Source organism: Pelobates fuscus, chromosome 4 (genome assembly GCF_036172605.1).
Source record: "Pelobates fuscus isolate aPelFus1 chromosome 4, aPelFus1.pri, whole genome shotgun sequence".
In the NCBI taxonomy this organism is placed as follows: domain Eukaryota; kingdom Metazoa; phylum Chordata; class Amphibia; order Anura; family Pelobatidae; genus Pelobates; species Pelobates fuscus.
The window spans coordinates 8,748,700-8,769,795 of record NC_086320.1 but is presented as its reverse complement, the minus strand read 5'-3'; the positions used below and the strand labels follow the sequence as shown (position 1 = coordinate 8,769,795).

Sequence of the window (21,096 nt, the reverse complement as noted above, 5' to 3'; positions counted from 1 at the left end):
AGGATTATGGGATGTCTGTATAGGAAGTTGTGAGTAATGGCGGTATGAGTGTGAAGTGAAAGCAGGGAGTGATAGGAGTTGTAATTTTATAAAGTGTGTCAGTTTAAGTTTTCCTCTTCCAGGACTTGTCCTATTGTTACCACAAAGGTGAGCACATCGCGGGCTATCAGACAGGGGGTGCGAGAAAGCTACGTAGAACGATGCGGCCCGCTAGGCGTCCAACTGTGCACCAAATATCGGTACGTAATTGGAAACTGCGAACGAGTCACACTTCACTCATTCAGTTACAGTGAAATCTAGTACCATGGTGTTATGGTAACATTGTTATATAGTAACGCAGTAACATAGTTACACAGCAATATAATATTGTAGTTATAGTGAAATCTAGTACCATGGTGTTATGGTAACATTTTCATAGTAACGCAGTAACATAGTTACACAGCAATATAATATTGTAGTTATAGTGAAATCTAGTTCCATAGTGTTATGGTAACATTGTTACATAGTAACATAGTAACGCAGTAACGCAGTAACATAGTTACACAGCAATATAATATTGTAGTTACAGTGAAATCTAGTACCATGGTGTTATGGTAACATTGTTACATAGTAACGCAGTAACATAGTTACACAGCAATATAATATTGTAGTTATAGTGAAATCTAGTACCATGGTGTTATGGTAACATTTTACATAGTAACATAGTAACGCAGTAACATAGTTACACAGCAATATAATATTGTAGTTGCAGTGAAATCTAGTACCATGGTGTTATGGTAACATTGTTACATAGTAACATAGTAACGCAGTAACATAGTTACACAGCAATATAATATTGTAGTTACAGTGAAATCTAGTACTATGGTGTTATGGTAACATTGTTACATAGTAACATAGTAACGCAGTAACATAGTTACACAGCAATATAATATTGTAGTTACAGTGAAATCTAGTACCATGGTGTTATGGTAACATTTTATATAGTAACATAGTATCACAGTAACATAGTTACACAGCAATATAATATTGTAGTTACAGTGAAATCTAGTACCTTGGTGTTATGGTAACATTGTTACATAGTAACATAGTATCACAGTAACATAGTTACACAGCAATATAATATTGTAGTTACAGTGAAATCTAGTGCCATGGTGTTATGGTAACATTGTTACATAGTAACATAGTAACGCAGTAACATAGTTACACAGCAATATAATGTTGTAGTTACAGTGAAATCTAGTACCATGGTGTTATGGTAACATTGTTACATAGTAACGCAGTAACATAGTTACACAGCGATATAATATTGTAGTTATAGTGAAATCTAGTACCATGGTGTTATGGTAACATTTTACATAGTAACAAAGTAACGCAGTAACATAGTTACACAGCAATATAATATTGTAGTTACAGTGAAATCTAGTACCATGGTGTTATGGTAACATTGTTACATAGTTACATAGTAACGCAGTGACATAGTTACACAGCAATATAATATTGTAGTTATAGTGAAATCTAGTACCATAGTTTATGGTAACATTGTTACATAGTAACATAGTAACGCAGTAACGCAGTAACATAGTTACACAGCAATATAATATTGTAGTTGCAGTGCAATCTAGTACCATGGTGTTATGGTAACATTGTTACATAGTTACATAGTAACGCAGTAACATAGTTACACAGCAATATAATATTGTAGTTACAGTGAAATCTAGTACCTTGGTGTTATGGTAACATTGTTACATAGTAACATAGTATCACAGTAACATAGTTACACAGCAATATAATATTGTAGTTATAGTGAAATCTAGTACCATGGTGTTATGGTAACATTTTACATAGTAACATAGTAACTCAGTAACGCATTAACATAGTTACACAGCAATATAATATTGTAGTTGCAGTGAAATCTAGTACATGGTGTTATGGTAACATTGTTATATAGTAACGCAGTAACATAGTTACACAGCAATATAATATTGTAGTTATAGTGAAATCTAGTACCATGGTGTTATGGTAACATTTTACATAGTAACATAGTAACGCAGTAACATAGTTACACAGCAATATAATATTGTAGTTATAGTGAAATCTAGTTCCATAGTGTTATGGTAACATTGTTACATAGTAACATAGTAACGCAGTAACGCAGTAACATGGTTACACAGCAATATAATATTGTAGTTACAGTGAAATCTAGTACCATGGTGTTATGGTAACATTGTTACATAGTAACATAGTAACGCAGTAACATAGTTACACAGCAATATAATATTGTAGTTGCAGTGAAATCTAGTACCATGGTGTTATGGTAACATTGTTACATAGTAACATAGTAACGCAGTAACATAGTTACACAGCAATATAATATTGTAGTTACAGTGAAATCTAGTACTATGGTGTTATGGTAACATTGTTACATAGTAACATAGTAACGCAGTAACATAGTTACACAGCAATATAATATTGTAGTTACAGTGAAATCTAGTACCATGGAGTTATGGTAACATTTTATATAGTAACATAGTATCACAGTAACATAGTTACACAGCAATATAATATTGTAGTTACAGTGAAATCTAGTACCATGGTGTTATGGTAACATTGTTACATAGTAACATAGTATCACAGTAACATAGTTACACAGCAATATAATATTGTAGTTACAGTGAAATCTAGTGCCATGGTGTTATGGTAACATTGTTACATAGTAACATAGTAACGCAGTAACATAGTTACACAGCAATATAATGTTGTAGTTACAGTGAAATCTAGTACCATGGTGTTATGGTAACATTGTTACATAGTAACGCAGTAACATAGTTACACAGCGATATAATATTGTAGTTATAGTGAAATCTAGTACCATGGTGTTATGGTAACATTTTACATAGTAACAAAGTAACGCAGTAACATAGTTACACAGCAATATAATATTGTAGTTACAGTGAAATCTAGTACCATGGTGTTATGGTAACATTGTTACATAGTTACATAGTAACGCAGTAACATAGTTACACAGCAATATAATATTGTAGTTATAGTGAAATCTAGTACCATAGTTTATGGTAACATTGTTACATAGTAACATAGTAACGCAGTAACGCAGTAACATAGTTACACAGCAATATAATATTGTAGTTGCAGTGCAATCTAGTACCATGGTGTTATGGTAACATTGTTACATAGTTACATAGTAACGCAGTAACATAGTTACACAGCAATATAATATTGTAGTTACAGTGAAATCTAGTACCATGGTGTTATGGTAACATTGTTACATAGTAACGCAGTAACATAGTTACACAGCAATATAATATTGTAGTTATAGTGAAATCTAGTACCATGGTGTTATGGTAACATTTTACATAGTAACATAGTAACTCAGTAACGCATTAACATAGTTACACAGCAATATAATATTGTAGTTGCAGTGAAATCTGGTACCATGGTGTTATGGTAACATTGTTACATAGTAACGCAGTAACATAGTTACACAGCAATATAATATTGTAGTTACAGTGAACTCTAGTACCATGGTGTTATGGTAACATTGTTACATAGTAACATAGTAACCCAGTAACATAGTTACACAGCAATATAATATTATAGTTATAGTGAAATCTAGTACCATGGTGTTATGGTAACATTGTTACATAGTAACATAGTAACCCAGTAACATAGTTACACAGCAATATAATATTGTAGTTGCAGTGAAATCTAGTACCATGGTGTTATGGTAACATTGTTACATAGTAACGCAGTAACATAGTTACACAGCAATATAATATTGTAGTTACAGTGAAATCTAGTACCATGGTGTTATGGTAACATTGTTACATAGTAACGCAGTAACATAGTTACACAGCAATATAATATTGTAGTTATAGTGAAATCTAGTACCATGGTGTTATGGTAACATTTTACATAGTAACATAGTAACTCAGTAACGCAGTAACATAGTTACACAGCAATATAATATTGTAGTTACAGTGAAATCTAGTACTATGGTGTTATGGTAACATTGTTACATAGTAACATAGTAACGCAGTAACATAGTTACACAGCAATATAATATTGTAGTTACAGTGAAATCTAGTACCATGGTGTTATGGTAACATTTTATATAGTAACATAGTATCACAGTAACATAGTTACACAGCAATATAATATTGTAGTTACAGTGAAATCTAGTACCATGGTGTTATGGTAACATTTTATATAGTAACATAGTATCACAGTAACATAGTTACACAGCAATATAATATTGTAGTTACAGTGAAATCTAGTACCATGGTGTTATGGTAACATTGTTACATAGTAACATAGTATCACAGTAACATAGTTACACAGCAATATAATATTGTAGTTATAGTGAAATCTAGTACCATGGTGTTATGGTAACATTGTTACATAGTAACATTGTAACGCAGTAACATAGTTACACAGCAATATAATATTGTAGTTACAGTGAAATCTAGTACCATGGTGTTATGGTAACATTGTTACATAGTAACATAGTATCACAGTAACATAGTTACACAGCAATATAATATTGTAGTTACAGTGAAATCTAGTACCATGGTGTTATGGTAACATTGTTACATAGTAACATAGTATCACAGTAACATAGTTACACAGCAATATAATATTGTAGTTACAGTGAAATCTAGTACCATGGTGTTATGGTAACATTGTTACATAGTAACATAGTAACCCAGTAACATAGTTACACAGCAATATAATATTGTAGTTACAGTGAAATCTAGTACCATGGTGTTATGGTAACATTGTTACATAGTAACATAGTAACGCAGTAACATAGTTACACAGCAATATAATATTGTAGTTACAGTGAAATCTAGTACCATGGTGTTATGGTAACATTGTTACATAGTAACATAGTAACGCAGTAACATAGTTACACAGCAATATAATATTGTAGTTACAGTGAAATCTAGTACCATGGTGTTATGGTAACATTGTTACATAGTAACATAGTAACGCAGTAACATAGTTACACAGCAATATAATATTGTAGTTACAGTGAAATCTAGTACCATGGTGTTATGGTAACATTGTTACATAGTAACATAGTAACGCAGTAACATAGTTACACAGCAATATAATATTGTAGTTAAATACAAATACAGTAACCTTTTTAGATAGCAATTTATTAACATATTCCTGTGTATTGCAATCCTCTCGTACTATTCCACAAAAGAGGATCCTGGAAGGATAAAAATATTGCTGATAATCTACAGCGTTTCAAATTATTTCATATTTCTAAATAAACTTTGAAAATGATTTCATATTTAGAACAATATTTTAACAATAATGTTGATACTTGATCTATTAATATTTTTTATCTATGGTTTTTAAAAAGTTAATATTTTCAGAATCTTTTTAAACATTTATCCAAAAATATAAAATTGAGGCAATATTCAGGAAACACGTGTTTAATCTTTTGGAGTTGATTGGTCTCTGTGGCACTTTTGCTTTTCTAATTTAACCTCTCTAACAGCTATTTTGCAAATTCTGTTGGCATCGTTATATTTAATAAATGATACCTGTGACCCATCTGACTTACATTTATTAGTTTAGTTTTTTGTTCCCAAATTAAAATTTTTATTATATTGGTTTCTTATTATATTCCTTTCTGTTATATCTATAGCTTTGTATTTAGTATATGTAGACCTTGGTGTAAGTTGATAGGTATTTATAACAATAATTTTAATAAAATCCACTTATCCTGCTGTTTTTTCCCCTGTATGGTGGAACTCACATAAAGCATTTTTTTAAACATTTAATCCATCGAATGCACATTTGCCCTTGTGATCCATGTTGTTTTCTAAACATGGTGTCTTATTTTAGGATTAATCAGGTGCGAGTTCACGTCCAGGTCTATGTAGTTGGCTACAAAATCCAATGCCCAAGCAGAGCCAAAGTGTGAGGGGTGGAGTTACAACCTACTTCAGAATTCCTTGATGTAACAACACACGTTCCGGCAACCAGCAAAATCTTCCTCAAATAACTCCAACCATGGCCGATGATCTCTTCACCAATATATGGGCATATTTATATGTGTAATAAATCGATTCCTTCTCCCGTTAATTCGGTTGTCTAAAAAAAAAAAAATAAAGAATATAATTCTATAAAGTGTAATAATTCATGAATGTAATTTGAGACTAATATTTCTGTGCTTGTTGATGTAAGTAATCTGCTTTTTACTTCACATTGGTTCACTTTTGTTATGGAGTAATTCATTTCTGTGCCTCACACAGACTTGCTACACACTTCCAGAAAAAAAGTTTAAATTGTTTACCTTCCTTTATTGCACACTGTGCTTAATTTAGAATTTGTTATCTCCTATTCTGTTAATTTGCTACTGCAGTCTGCAGCAGCCTCCTGTGTTAATAGAGCTGGAGATAAGAGTGTCTAAAGAAAACACACTGTGCTGTCAGATCTGATAAAAAAATGAAACCGTTTTTCATGCAGACCATGTCAGTCACAGCCAGGGGAGGTTTGGCAAAAAGAGAAACAAAAGGTGATTTAACTCTGAAATGGCAGATAATTGAGCAGTGAGACTGCAGGGGCATGATCTATACACCAAAACTGCTTCATTAAACTAAAGTTGTTTTTAAAGCCAATAGTGTCCAATTGGTAAGGTGTCAGCAAACTATTAGCTTCAAAGGACTTTATAGGCATCCATCTTCTCAATGAAGTGGTCTGGGTAACACATCTCTGTCTTTTTAACCCTGCAGCTGAACACAAAAGCACTTTGTAGAAAGGAAGACAGCCACTAGAGGCGCTTCTGCAGCTATAACCAAGTTCTAATTAATTGTAGCTTAAATGACTTTCCTAGAGAGTATCTGATTGGTACAGTGCAGCGTGGTACTGCGCTTCAGCCTCCCACTGCTTCTTTATGGGTGGCAGCACAGAGAGCCGCACGTCGCAGGATGTAAGATAAGTACATTTTACCTTTTAAACCCGGCATGACCCACGGTTGGGGGAGGGAGTGGACACCTACATAGGAAGAGGAACACAATAACATTACATAGTAACATAGGCTGAAAAGAGACTTAAGTCCACCAAGTTCAGTCTTCCTCACATATGTTTTTGCGGTTGATCCAAAAGAAGACAAAAAAAAAACCCCAGTCTTAAATGCTTCCAATTTTGCAACAAACTCGGAAAAAAATCCTTTTGACCCCAAAATAGCAGTCAAATGTCTCCTTGGATCAAGCAGCTATTATCCCACTAATTAGAAATTATATCCCTGTATGTTATGTTTTTGGAAGTATTTATCCAATTGATGTTTAACCCCCTAACACCGTAACGGCTTTTAGCCTCCGCGACCTCCATTTACTCACCTCCACCGCGATCCTCTTGTGGGGGACTGCCTGACATCCCAGGCATTTCCCCCTCGGCAATTTAGGCCCCCGGGGGCCATGTGATCGCTCTGAAAGAACAATCACGTGGTCAGTATAGCTGGCTTAGGATCTGCCAGCAGGAGGACCTGCCTAAACTGACAAGCATTCAGGGGTAAAAAAATATATATATATGATGTATATATTATATATTGCATATATATATATATAGATATATATATATACATATCACACACACACATATATATATATATATACAAAAATTGCAAAAGATAGCACTCCAAGGACTTATATAAAATGTAACTTTTATTTACCTTCAATAAAAAAACAGTCTATATATATACACACATACAGTAATTGCATATAATATATATTTTAATAAAATTTAAATAATAAAAATATAAAATTAATTAAATAATAATAAAAAATACATATATATGCAATTTCATTCTAAAAGTATTTTGATATATATATATATATATATATATATATACATATATATATATCAAAATACACTTAGAATGAAATTATATATATATATATATATATATATATATATATATACATATATAAATCCAGGGAGTGCAGAATTATTAGGCAAATGAGTATTTTGACCACATCATCCTCTTTATGCATGTTGTCTTACTCCAAGCTGTATAGGCTCGAAAGCCTACTACCAATTAAGCATATTAGGTGATGTGCATCTCTGTAATGAGAAGGGGTGTGGTCTAATGACATCAACACCCTATATCAGGTGTGCATAATTATTAGGCAACTTCCTTTCCTTTGGCAAAATGGGTCAAAAGAAGGACTTGACAGGCTCAGAAAAGTCAAAAATAGTGAGATATCTTGCAGAGGGATGCAGCACTCTTAAAATTGCAAAGCTTCTGAAGCGTGATCATCGAACAATCAAGCGTTTCATTCAAAATAGTCAACAGGGTCGCAAGAAGCGTATGGAGAACCCAAGGCGCAAAATAACTGCCCATGAACTGAGAAAAGTCAAGCGTGCAGCTGCCAAGAGGCCACTTGCCACCAGTTTGGCCATATTTCAGAGCTGCAACATCACTGGAGTGCCCAAAAGCACAAGGTGTGCAATACTCAGAGACATGGCCAAGGTAAGAAAGGCTGAAAGACGACCACCACTGAACAAGACACACAAGCTGAAATGTCAAGACTGGGCCAAGAAATATCTCAAGACTGATTTTTCTAAGGTTTTATGGACTGATGAAATGAGAGTGAGTCTTGATGGGCCAGATTGGTAAAGGGCAGAGAGCTCCAGTCCGACTCAGACGCCAGCAAGGTGGAGGTGGAGTACTGGTTTGGGCTGGTATCATCAAAGATGAGCTTGTGGGGCCTTTTCGGGTTGAGGATGGAGTCAAGCTCAACTCCCAGTCCTACTGCCAGTTTCTGGAAGACACCTTCTTCAAGCAGTAGTACAGGAAGAAGTCTGCATCCTTCAAGAAAAACAAGATTTTCATGCAGGACAATGCTCCATCACACGCGTCCAAGTACTCCACAGCGTTATTAAACCTGCCGACAAGGGGGGTGGCATAGTAATAATGGATAGGGAGTACTATGTAGAAGAATCATTGAGGCAACTTAATGACGGATTTACATACACCAAATTGAAAGGTGACCCAACTAATGAGAAGAAAGAGACATTTTTGGAGTTTTTAGGGAGGGGCCTAATGATGGAGGTCATATCAAAAACGGAGTATGAATATCTGGCGGTCTTGCACCCGAGGATACCTGTGTATTACTTCCTCCCTAAAATCCACAAACATGAAACCAACCCACCAGGAAGACCCATCATTTCGGGCATAGGTTCAGTGTCAGCCCCCCTGTCGGAGTACATCGACCTACTTTTGCAGCCTATAGTTAAAGAGACCAAGGCTTATTTAAGGGACACTGGTCAGATCCTCCGACTGTTGGAGGAGGTAGAGTGGAGGGACGGGGATATTCTTGTAACAGCGGATGTCTCATCCCTCTACTCGATCATTCCACATCAGAAAGGCATTGAAGCCGTCAAACATTTTCTGTCCACCTCCAATTTATCCTCTAACCATCAAGCCTTCATTTTAGAGGGCATCCATCTCATTTTGACTAACAACTATTTTCACCATATAGATTCGTTTTATCTGCAGATCCTTGGGACGGCGATGGGGACCAGGTTCGCACCTAGCTATGCAAATTTATTCATGTCCCATTGGGAGGAGTCCTTCATATATGCGGGACATAGCTGGGTGCAGAATCTGGTCACCTATCGCCGTTACATTGACGATCTGTTTTGGATTTGGAGAGGTTCTAGGGAGGAACTTACTGCATTTTTTTCATATTTAAATTCAAACTCTTGGGGTGTTAGACTGACCATGGACCATAGTGACAGCCAGGTCAATTTTTTGGACCTGCGAATTTTTATTTCCAATACCAAGATTTGCACTGAAACCTTCTTTAAGAAGGTAGATGTAAATAGCTTTATTTTTTACGATAGCTGCCACTATGGTCCCTGGTTGGATAACATCCCCAAAGGACAAATGATGAGGATCAAAAGGAACTGCACCAGTACAGACTCTTATGAATCCCAGGTGCACAAGCTAATGAATGACTTCACAGTCAAGAACTATCCAAAAGCAATACTGGACAAGGCATATAAGGAAACAAGCATTGTAAGTAGGGATGATCTTCTAAAGAACGATAAAAAACAAATCAAAGGGGGAGAGAATAAGATTAATGAGGTCCCACTTATTTTCGATTATTCAGGGAAAAATAAAGAACTGAAGAGAATTGTAAATAAGTACTGGTTTATTTTACAGGAGGACCCTCTTCTGGATCAAATAGTCCCCAAAAAACCTAGGATCATTTATAGAGGGACGCCTAGTATTAAAAATCATCTCGTGAGAAGTAGCTTTAAACAGGATAATCGTATAAAAACCTTTTTGGATCAAGGCGTAGGTTTCTTTCAATGCGGATACTGTCTAGCCTGCAGGACCATAGGAGCACCGAAAGGTGTGAAAAAAGAATTAAGAGGGGGAAACACAAAACAGATATATCAAATCAAACAGTTAATAACGTGTCATACCACTAATTGCGTCTATGTCCTCACATGTCCATGCAACATGCACTATGTGGGGAAAACCACCAGACAGATACATATCCGCATTGAGGAACACCTACGTAATATTAAAAGGGGGTTCAAGGAGCACCCTTTGTCTTCACACTTCATACACAAGCACCAAGGAGATGCGACCAAACTCCAGTTTATTGGGATTGAAAGGGTTAATAGAAATTGGAGGGGGGAGAATTTGGACAATAAACTAGCAAAACAAGAGATGAGGTGGGTGTTTAAATTGAAGTCGTTATCCCCTAGAGGTTTAAATGGGGATTTTGAGGTCTGCCATTTCCTCTAATGGATAATTAAATCGCAAAGCCTGTTATGTATTTTTGTTATGATGTTTAACATCTTTCTCCTTTTTCTCTAGAAGAGAAGCTGCCAATACTTATATGTCAGTTAGATGTATGCATAATATACACCTTTTGATAATAGATTTTGAAATAGGATGAATTCCTTTTAAATGTACACATTTTCGCTATATTTATAGCACTCCTCTAGTATAAATATGATTTGAAAAGATATAACATAGTGGGACTGCATTTATGCAGAAAACTTTTTCTCCAAGACAGCAGAACTTCTCCTATAGATCTAAAGGGATTAGAGCTGGTATCCATCACTCTTTTGGGATGGATAACTACAGATCCTTATATTGCATTGAGCTATATATCGGGACGTAACAATAATGCGTGATAATTTGTAATGAATACCACTTCAAAGTATGTAATATAGCAGTATAGATCTTTTCACTATTTAAATATTTCTTATAATTATTATCCAGCTTCCTACACTTGGATCTCTAGGTGAGGTTCTGCCCACATAAGCTGTATATTATACTGTATTGATCCTGTATTTTATGTCATAAGTTTTATTATTTATTTTTATTACATATTCTTTGTATCAATGTAGTCTTAACATGATTTATACATGACATTCTGTATGAGTAGTTATGTGCAATAATAGGTTGGACACTAGCCCTTTAATGTGAGTTACCTGTTTGAAAAGTATATACGTATAAGTATGCTGGACTAGAGATTTAAAATCCATTAGATGCATAATACCAGCCTTTCTGAGGAAACCACGCCCCCGGACCAATGAAACAGCAGAAGGGGAGGAGCGAGACACTTAAAAGACAGGGCTGGACACCAATGACGTTGTCAGAGGAAGCCTGTGGAGGCGGGCGAAACGCGTCACACACACGTCACGAGAGAGGCGGACCCGGAAGTGATCACGTGATCGGGACGGACGAAACCAGGAAGTGTTTTCATACTTGCTGTTTACATGCTTTTATGTGGGTAGCTATGTTAGCATAACCCACCACTCGCAAAGTAAGAGTTTTTAACCATTTACTTTTAATAAATTGTCTTTGATACTATTCAATTGGAGGTCCTGCCTCTCTCTGTCCTATATTGCACAGCTTTATCGGTATCCAGTGGGCTTGGAGCCTAACCAGTGTGGGAACTTTCCCTCTTAAGTGGAGCATTGCAAACCCAGAGCCTGGGGTGATAGGGCTCTGGTAAATGTGAGTTTTTTTCCCCGTATCCCCCCTTTTTTTCCACATATTTTGGACCTTGTCCAGATAGTCTGCACTATATGTTGTTATTCTCTATTTACAGATCAGTTTAGCGCGCTTTCTTTGGTAAATATCTGTCATTTAATCTGTGTGTACTTTTGTATCACTGGTTTGGAGTGCTGCCATACTGTATGTTTTATATCCTATAGCGCTGACACCCTGTTGGTTCTTATTTGTGTATAGGCTCGAAAGCCTACTACCAATTAAGCATATTAGGTGATGTGCATCTCTGTAATGAGAAGGGGTGTGGTCTAATGACATCAACACCCTATATCAGGTGTGCATAATTATTAGGCAACTTCCTTTCCTTTGGCAAAATGGGTCAAAAGAAGGACTTGACAGGCTCAGAAAAGTCAAAAATAGTGAGATATCTTGCAGAGGGATGCAGCACTCTTAAAATTGCAAAGCTTCTGAAGCGTGATCATCGAACAATCAAGCGTTTCATTCAAAATAGTCAACAGGGTCGCAAGAAGCGTATGGAGAACCCAAGGCGCAAAATAACTGCCCATGAACTGAGAAAAGTCAAGCGTGCAGCTGCCAAGAGGCCACTTGCCACCAGTTTGGCCATATTTCAGAGCTGCAACATCACTGGAGTGCCCAAAAGCACAAGGTGTGCAATACTCAGAGACATGGCCAAGGTAAGAAAGGCTGAAAGACGACCACCACTGAACAAGACACACAAGCTGAAATGTCAAGACTGGGCCAAGAAATATCTCAAGACTGATTTTTCTAAGGTTTTATGGACTGATGAAATGAGAGTGAGTCTTGATGGGCCAGATTGGTAAAGGGCAGAGAGCTCCAGTCCGACTCAGACGCCAGCAAGGTGGAGGTGGAGTACTGGTTTGGGCTGGTATCATCAAAGATGAGCTTGTGGGGCCTTTTCGGGTTGAGGATGGAGTCAAGCTCAACTCCCAGTCCTACTGCCAGTTTCTGGAAGACACCTTCTTCAAGCAGTAGTACAGGAAGAAGTCTGCATCCTTCAAGAAAAACAAGATTTTCATGCAGGACAATGCTCCATCACACGCGTCCAAGTACTCCACAGCGTGGCTGGCAAGAAAGGGTATAAAAGAAGAAAATCTAATGACATGGCCTCCTTGTTCACCTGATCTGAACCCCATTGAGAACCTGTGGTCAATCATCAAATGTGAGATTTACAAGGAGGGAAAACAGTACACCTCTCTGAACAGTGTCTGGGAGGCTGTGGTTGCTGCTGCACGCAATGTTGATGGTGAACAGATCAAAACACTGACAGAATCCATGGATGGCAGGCTTTCGAGTGTCCTTGCAAAGAAAGGTGGCTATATTGGTCACTGATTTGTTTTTGTTATGTTTTTGAATGTCAGAAATGTATATTTGTGAATGTTGAGATGTTATATTGGTTTCACTGGTAAAAATAAATAATTGAAATGGGTATATATTTGTTTTTTGTTAAGTTGCCTAATAATTATGCACAGTAATAGTCACCTGCACACACAGATATCCCCCTAAAATAGCTATAACTAAAAACAAACTAAAAACTACTTCCAAAAATATTCAGCTTTGATATTAATGAGTTTTTTGGGTTCATTGAGAACATGGTTGTTGTTCAATAATAAAATTAATCCTCAAAAATACAACTTGCCTAATAATTGTGCACTCCCTGTATATAAAAATAAATAAAAAATATATACATATAAATAGATATAACTACATAAATAATTACATAAATATACACGTAGGATTTAAATACATATATATGTATATATATTTAAATTCTACGTGTATATTTATGTAATCTTTTAACATAATTAAGTAATTTTATTAATTACAGTTTGAGGGACCAGCCTGACAACCCAGGCAGCAAGTCCAGAAAATTTAATTTGCAAGTCCTATGTTTATCCCTGTAACTTTCCAAAACACCATAAACCTGGACATGGGGGGTATTATTGTACTTGGGAGACTTCGCTGAACACAAATATGTGTGTTATAAATCAGTAAAACGATGATGATATCACCAGTAAGAGTGCAGTTTTTGTGTAACAAAAATGCAAAAAACAAATAAGAATGCTAACTTTGGTCAGCGATTGTGACCAAGTGGCTACTAAAGAACACTGGACATAGCCCATTTTGAATACCCTGGGTTGTCTACTTTTTCAAATGGTATGCCATGGTGGGGTTAATTTTAATTTCTGGGCTGCCATATTGTCTCAAAGGCAACATAGTAAATCTGGTAAATTTCAATTTGCAAAAATAGAAATTGGCAAATCTTATATCTGACCCTGTAACTTTCCAAAACACCATAAAACCTGTACATGAGGGGTATTTTTGTACTCGTGAGACATTACTCTACACAAATTCAAGTATTTTAGAGCAGTAAAATGTGTAATACTGATGATATCATTGGTGAAAGGGCAGTTTATTTGTAAAAAAGCAAAACAACAAATATAAACGCTAAATTTGGCCAGGGTTTGTGACTAAGTGGCTACTAATAAAGTCTGGACATACCCCATTTTGAATACCCTGGGTTGTCTTCTTTTTCAAATGGTATGCCATGGTGGGGTTAATTTTCATTTCTGGACTGCCATATCGTCTCAAAGGCAACCATACGGTCTTAAAGGCAACAGGCCCAGCAAACCAAACTGGCAAATTTCAATGGAAAAGGGGAAAGCCCTATATTTGACCTCTGGAAGTTGCCAAGCACTCATAAAACCTATATGTGTAGGGTACTGTGGTACTCATGAAACATTGCTTAATACAAATATGTCTATTTTATTGCAGTAAAATCTAACAGTCATACTTTTTTTAGATTTTATTCACATTCCGTTATAATTCATATATAAATATGTGATATAAAATGAAAGCCCTGTTTCTCCTGAACAAAATAATATATATATTAAGTGTGGGTACAATTAATATGAAAGAGGTGAATTATGGTTAGAAACATAGAATAGAAACAAGGAATGTGACGGCAGATAAGAACCATTCGGCCCATCTAGTCTGCCCGGTTTTCTAAATACTTTCATTAGTCCCTGGCCTTATATAGTTAGGATAGCCTTATGCCTATCCCACGCATGCTTAAACTCCTTTACTGTGTTAACCTCTACCACTTCAGCTGGAAGGCTATTCCATGCATCCACTACCCTCTCAGTAAAGTAATACTTCCAGATATTATTTTTAAACCTTTGTCCCTCTAATTTTAGACTATGTCCTCTTGTTGTGGTAGTTTTTCTTCTTTTAAATATAGTCTCCTCCTTTACTGTGTTGATTCCCTTTATGTATTTAAATGTTTCTATCATATCCCCCCTGTCTCGTCTTTCCACCAAGCTATACATGTTAAGATCCTTTAACCTTTCCTGGTAAGTTTTATCCTGCAATCCATGAACCAGTTTAGTAGCCCTTCTTTGAACTCTCTCTAAGGTATCAATATCCTTCTGAAGATATGGTCTCCAGTACTGTGTACAGTACTCCAAGTGAGGTCTCACCAGTATTCTGTACAATGGCATGAGCACTTCCCTCTTTCTACTGCTAATACCTCTCCCTATACAACCAAGCATTCTGCTAGCATTTCCTGCTGCTCTATTACATTGTCTGCCTACCTTTAAGTCCTCAGAAATAATCACCCCTAAATCCCTTTCCTCAGATGTTGAGGTTAGGACTCTATCAAATATTCTGTACTCTGCCCTTGGGTTTTTACGTCCAAGATGCATTATCTTGCACTTATCCACATTAAATGTCAGTTGCCACAACTCTGACCATTTTTCTAGTTTACCTAAATCATTTGCCATTTGGCTTATCCCTCCTGGAACATCAACCCTGTTACATATCTTAGTATCATCCGCAAAAAGACACACCTTACCATCAAGACCTTCTGCAATATCACTAATAAAAATATTAAAGAGAATGGGTCCAAGTACATATCCCTGAGGTACCCCACTGGTGACAAGCCCAAGCTTCGAATATACTCCATTGACTACAACCCTCTGTTGCCTGTCACTCAGCCACTGCCTTACCCATTCAACAATATTGGAATCCAAACTCAAAGATTGCAGTTTATTGATAAGCCTTCTATGTGCAACAGTGTCAAAAGCCTTACTGAAATCTAGGTAAGCAATGTCTACTGCACCACCCTGATCTATAATTTTAGTTACCCAATCAAAAAAATCAATAAGATTAGTTTGGCATGATCTCCCTGAAGTAAACCCATGTTGTCTCTGATCTTGAAATCCATGTGTTTTTAGATGTTCAACAATCCTATCCTTTAACATGGTTTCCATCACTTTCCCCACTACTGAAGTAAGGCTTACTGGCCTATAGTTGCCCGACTCCTCCCTATTACCTTTCTTGTGAATGGGCACAACATTCGCTAACTTCCAATCTTCTGTGACTACTCCTGTTAACAATGATTGGTTAAATAAATCTGTTAATGGTTTTGCTAGTACACCACTAAGCTTTTTTAATAGCTTTGGGTGTATTCCATCAGGTCCCATTGACTTATTTGTCTTTACTTTTGACAGTTGAAATAGAACCTCTTCCTCTGTAAACTCACGTGTAATAAATGACTCATTTATCCTTTTTTTTAACGGAGGTCCCTTTCCTTCATTTTCAGCTGTAAATACCGAACAAAAATATTCATTGAGGCAGTCAGCTAGACCTTTATTCTCATCTACATACCTTCCTTCTTTTGTTTTTAATCTAACTAATCCTTGTTTTACTTTTCTTTTCTCATTTATGTATCTGAAAAAAGTTTTGTCCCCCTTTTTTACTGACTGTGCTAGTTTCTCTTCTGTGTGTGATTTGGAAGCTCTTATATCTTGCTTAGCCTCTTTCTGCCTAATCTTATAGGTCATTCTGTCTTCCTCACTCTGTTTTTTTTTATAATTACTAAATGCTAACTTTTTGTTTTTTACTATTTTGGCCACATCTGCGGAGTACCACAGTGGTTTCTTGAATTTTTTGCTTATACTGACAAGCCTAATGCAATTTTCTGTTGCCTTCAGTAGTGCAGCTTTTAAATAATCCCATTTCTTTTGGACTCCATTTAAGTTGCTCCAGTCTGATAATGACTCCTTTACACATATTTAATTTTAGAAAAGTCTGTTTTTCTAAAGTCTAAAACTTTTGTTTTTGTGTGGTGTGACTCAGTCACTGTTCTTATATTAAACCACACTGACTGATGATCACTGGATCCTAAACTTTCACCTACAGTAATATCTGATACCAAATCTCCATTTGTTAACACTAAATCTAGTATGGCCTCTTTACGAGTTGGCTCCTCAACGACTTGTTTTAGAGACAATCCCAGTAGGGAGTTTAGAATATGTGTGCTTCTGGCACAAGTAGCTATTTTTGTTTTCCAATTCACATCAGGAAGATTAAAGTCACCCATGATGATAACTTCCCCCTTCATTGTCATTTTAGCTATTTCTTCAACTACTAGATTATCTAACTCTTCAATTTGTCCTGGGGGCCTATAAATCACACCTACACAAATTACTGTGTGATTTCCAAATTCTAACGTAACCCAAATGGACTCTATATTCGTCTCACTAACCTTTATTAGGCTAGATTTTATGCTATCCTTCACATACAGGGCCACCCCTCACCCTTTCTTGCCTTCCCTGTCTTTTCTATATAAAGAGTACCCTGGTATTGCTATGTCCCAGTCATTTTTCTCATTATACCATGTCTCAGTAACAGCGACTAAATCTACACTATCAGTTGCCATTATTGCCACAAGTTCATGGATCTTATTCCCTAAACTGCGAGCATTTGTAGACATGACTCTAAGCTTATCATTTTTTAACACACTTGCTACAGGCACCTTCTGTCCTTGTTTTGGGGGACAATTGGATTGATGTTTTATCACCCTTTTGCCCCCCCCCCCCTCCTAGTTTAAATACATCCTAGCAAACCCTCTGAACTGCTCACTGAGAACAGTTGTTCCCTTTTGAGAAAGATGCAAACCATCTTTTTTGTACAGTTTATTTCCATTCCAAACAGAGCTACCATGAGCAATAAAGCCAAATCCTTGCTCCCGACACTATTCACCAAGCCACAAGTTAAAGTCCGCCTGTCATTCTGAGTGTTATGCACAGGCAGAACTTCAGAGAGCGACAGTGTGGAAGCAACCTGCCGTATATCATTGGCAAAAACACTAAAAACGTCCTTAACCTCGGAAACCTCATTGCAAGCCAAGTCATTTGTCCCTAAATGGACAAGTACATCCAATTCCCCTTCCTGCTTTGCTTACTTAACAATATTACAGATACATCTCCTGTCTCTGTGAGCAGTAGCTCCGGGAAGACACCTCACAAGACCACCATTGTCCATCTCCACACTTCTTATGATGGAATCCCCCAACAACAACTGCTTTCTATTAGGCCTCACCATAGTCTTCAAGCCTCTCTGCACAACACCACTAGCCTCAGTGCCTCTCTGCACAACACCACTGGCCTCAATGCCTCTCTCCACAACAGCACTAGCCTCAGTGCCTCTCTCCACAACACCTCTAGCCTCAGTGCCTCTCTGCACAACACCACTAGCCTCAATGCCTCTCTGCACAACACCACTAGCCTCAGTGCTTCTCTGCACAACACCACTAGCCTCAGTGCCTCTCTGCACAACGCCACTAGCCTCAGTGCCTCTCTGCACAACACCACTAGCCTCAGTGCCTCTCTGCACAACGCCACTAGCCTCAGTGCCTCTCTGCACAACACCACTAGCCTCAGTGCCTCTCTGCACAACACCACTAGCCTCAGTGCCTCTCTGCACAACGCCACTAGCCTCAGTGCCTCTCTGCACAACACCACTAGCCTCAGTGCCTCTCTGCACAACACCACTAGCCTCAGTGCCTGTCTCCATGACACCATTACACTCTGAAAGTGCAGAAAATGAATTATGTAGAGCAACAGACTGTGCAATATGCCTTTTATCCACAACTCTAAGTCTACCAGATCCTACAGTAATCCATCTGCCATTCCTAGTATGTCTCTGTGGCAGTGGCTTTGCAGCAGTTCCAGCCTGAGTTTGTTTACCAGATAATTTACAAATCTCAGACTTCAAAAATACAATCTCCTGCCGCAAGATAGAGAACTGTCTACAGATTAGACAACAACCAAACCTCCAAAAAGTGGAACGCGAAACAAATGCATAGCAACTATTACACTGAACTAAGTCTGCCATTCCAATTAGGTGAATTATTTAAATCAAACAAACCTTAACTTTTTATTTATCCTCCTGAATACCTCAGATTACCTCCAGTTTATCTCCAGAATATCTCCAACCACAGACACTTAGAAGCAACACTCTCCAGAATATCTCCAACCACAGACACTTAGAAGCAACACTCTCCAGAATATCTCCAACCACAGACACTTAGAAGCAACACTCTCCAGAATATCTCCAACCACAGACACTTAGAAGCAACACTCTCCAGAATATCTCCAACCACAGACACTTAGAAGCAACACTCTCCAGAATATCTCCAACCACAGACACTTAGAAGCAACACTCTCCAGAATATCTCCAACCACAGACACTTAGAAGCAACACTCTCCAGAATATCTCCAACCACAGACACTTAGAAGCAACACTTAGATGAAGCAACCAAGCTATATTAGCCAAGCTACTGACAACAACTCTTATATACTCCTAAAATCACCTCCCACTAGGAATGTTTAACACCTGGGTAGGCCTCTGCTTATTTGCAAACAATAGCTAATTTAAACAGCAATCAATAGCAAGCAGCTAACTAATCAAATCAAATGCCTTATAATTACCAACAGGAAATCAAACCTTGTGCAATCAGTAACCTTTTCCTACAGATGAATCTTACCTGTAACAGTAAAAAATAAAACTCTTAGCACAACTCTTAGACAGTTGAAGCTTCTGTAAAACTCTCCAGAATATCTCCAACCACAGACACTTAGAAGCAACACTTAGATGAAGCAACCAAGCTATATTAGCCAAGCTAATGACAACAACATTGAACAGACATATATCGCAATTTCCAGGTTTTGTTTACGTTTGTTTTGATCACAACTTATACATAGAATAGAGATCAAAATTACATTTTCATACCGAGAATTTATGCCCCTGTTTATACATGACAAAACCTTTCTGGCCTTAGCAGCTGCAGATTTACATATTGCTACCTAATTTGTTGTCTATAACAATTCCCAAATCCTTCTTGTGTGTGGTTATTCCTAATTCACTACCATTTAGGGTGTAAATTGCTTGTACATTCTTGACCCCAAAGTGCATAACTTTGCATTTCTCTACATTAAATTTCATCTGCCATTTTAGTGCCCAGTCCCCCCAGCTATCTAAATCCTTCTGCAGCAAAGCAATATCTTGCTCACATTTTATTACTTTGCAAAGTTTTGTGTCATCTGCAAACACTAAAACATGGCTTTCAATGCCTATTTCAAGATTATTTATAAAAATGTTAAATAGAAACAGTCCCAAAACAGAAACCTGAGGGACACCATTTACCACTTTTGTCCAGCCTGAAAATGTACCATTAATGACAACCTGTTGTACTCTATCCTTAAGCCAATGTTCTACCCAAGAACAAGACTATTCAACTAGACCAATTTCTTTTAGTTTGAAGACTAACCTATTGTGAGGAACCGTATCAAATGCCTTGGCAAAATCCAAATAGATCACATCCACTGCAACACCCTGATCTATACTGCTACTTACTTCTTCGTAGAATGCAATTAGGTTAGTTTGACATAACCTATCTTTCATAAAGCTATGTTGATTATTGCTAATAACAAAGTTCTTCCCAATAAATTCCTGAATATTATCCTTTAATAGCCTTACAAACATATTCCCAGTCACAGAAGTTAAGCTCACAGGTCTATAATTTCCAGGCAAGGATTTTAAACCTTTTTTAAATATAGGAACGACATCTGCCTTCCTCCAATCTTCCGGTACAATACCTGAAACAAAAGAATCTTGAAAGATTAAATACAGAGGTTCACTTTTTTCCCCACTTAGCTCCTTAAGTACTTGTGGGTGAATACCGTCAGGCCCCGGAG

At 37.0% G+C, this 21,096-nt stretch overlaps 1 protein-coding gene across 1 annotated transcript in view; it reads left to right on the top strand.

Annotated features, from left to right (window-relative positions):
- Positions 1 to 6,236, top strand: part of LOC134608271 (neurogenic locus Notch protein-like) — a 90,453-nt gene extending 84,217 nt beyond the window's left edge. Inside the window, exons 21-22 of the mRNA XM_063450966.1 lie at positions 123 to 239; positions 5,878 to 6,236. Of these exons, the coding sequence (XP_063307036.1) occupies positions 123 to 239; positions 5,878 to 5,956 (196 nt within the window). The 3' untranslated portion in view covers positions 5,957 to 6,236. The remainder of the gene's footprint in view (positions 1 to 122; positions 240 to 5,877) is intronic.
- Positions 6,237 to 21,096: the final 14,860 nt, after the last annotated feature.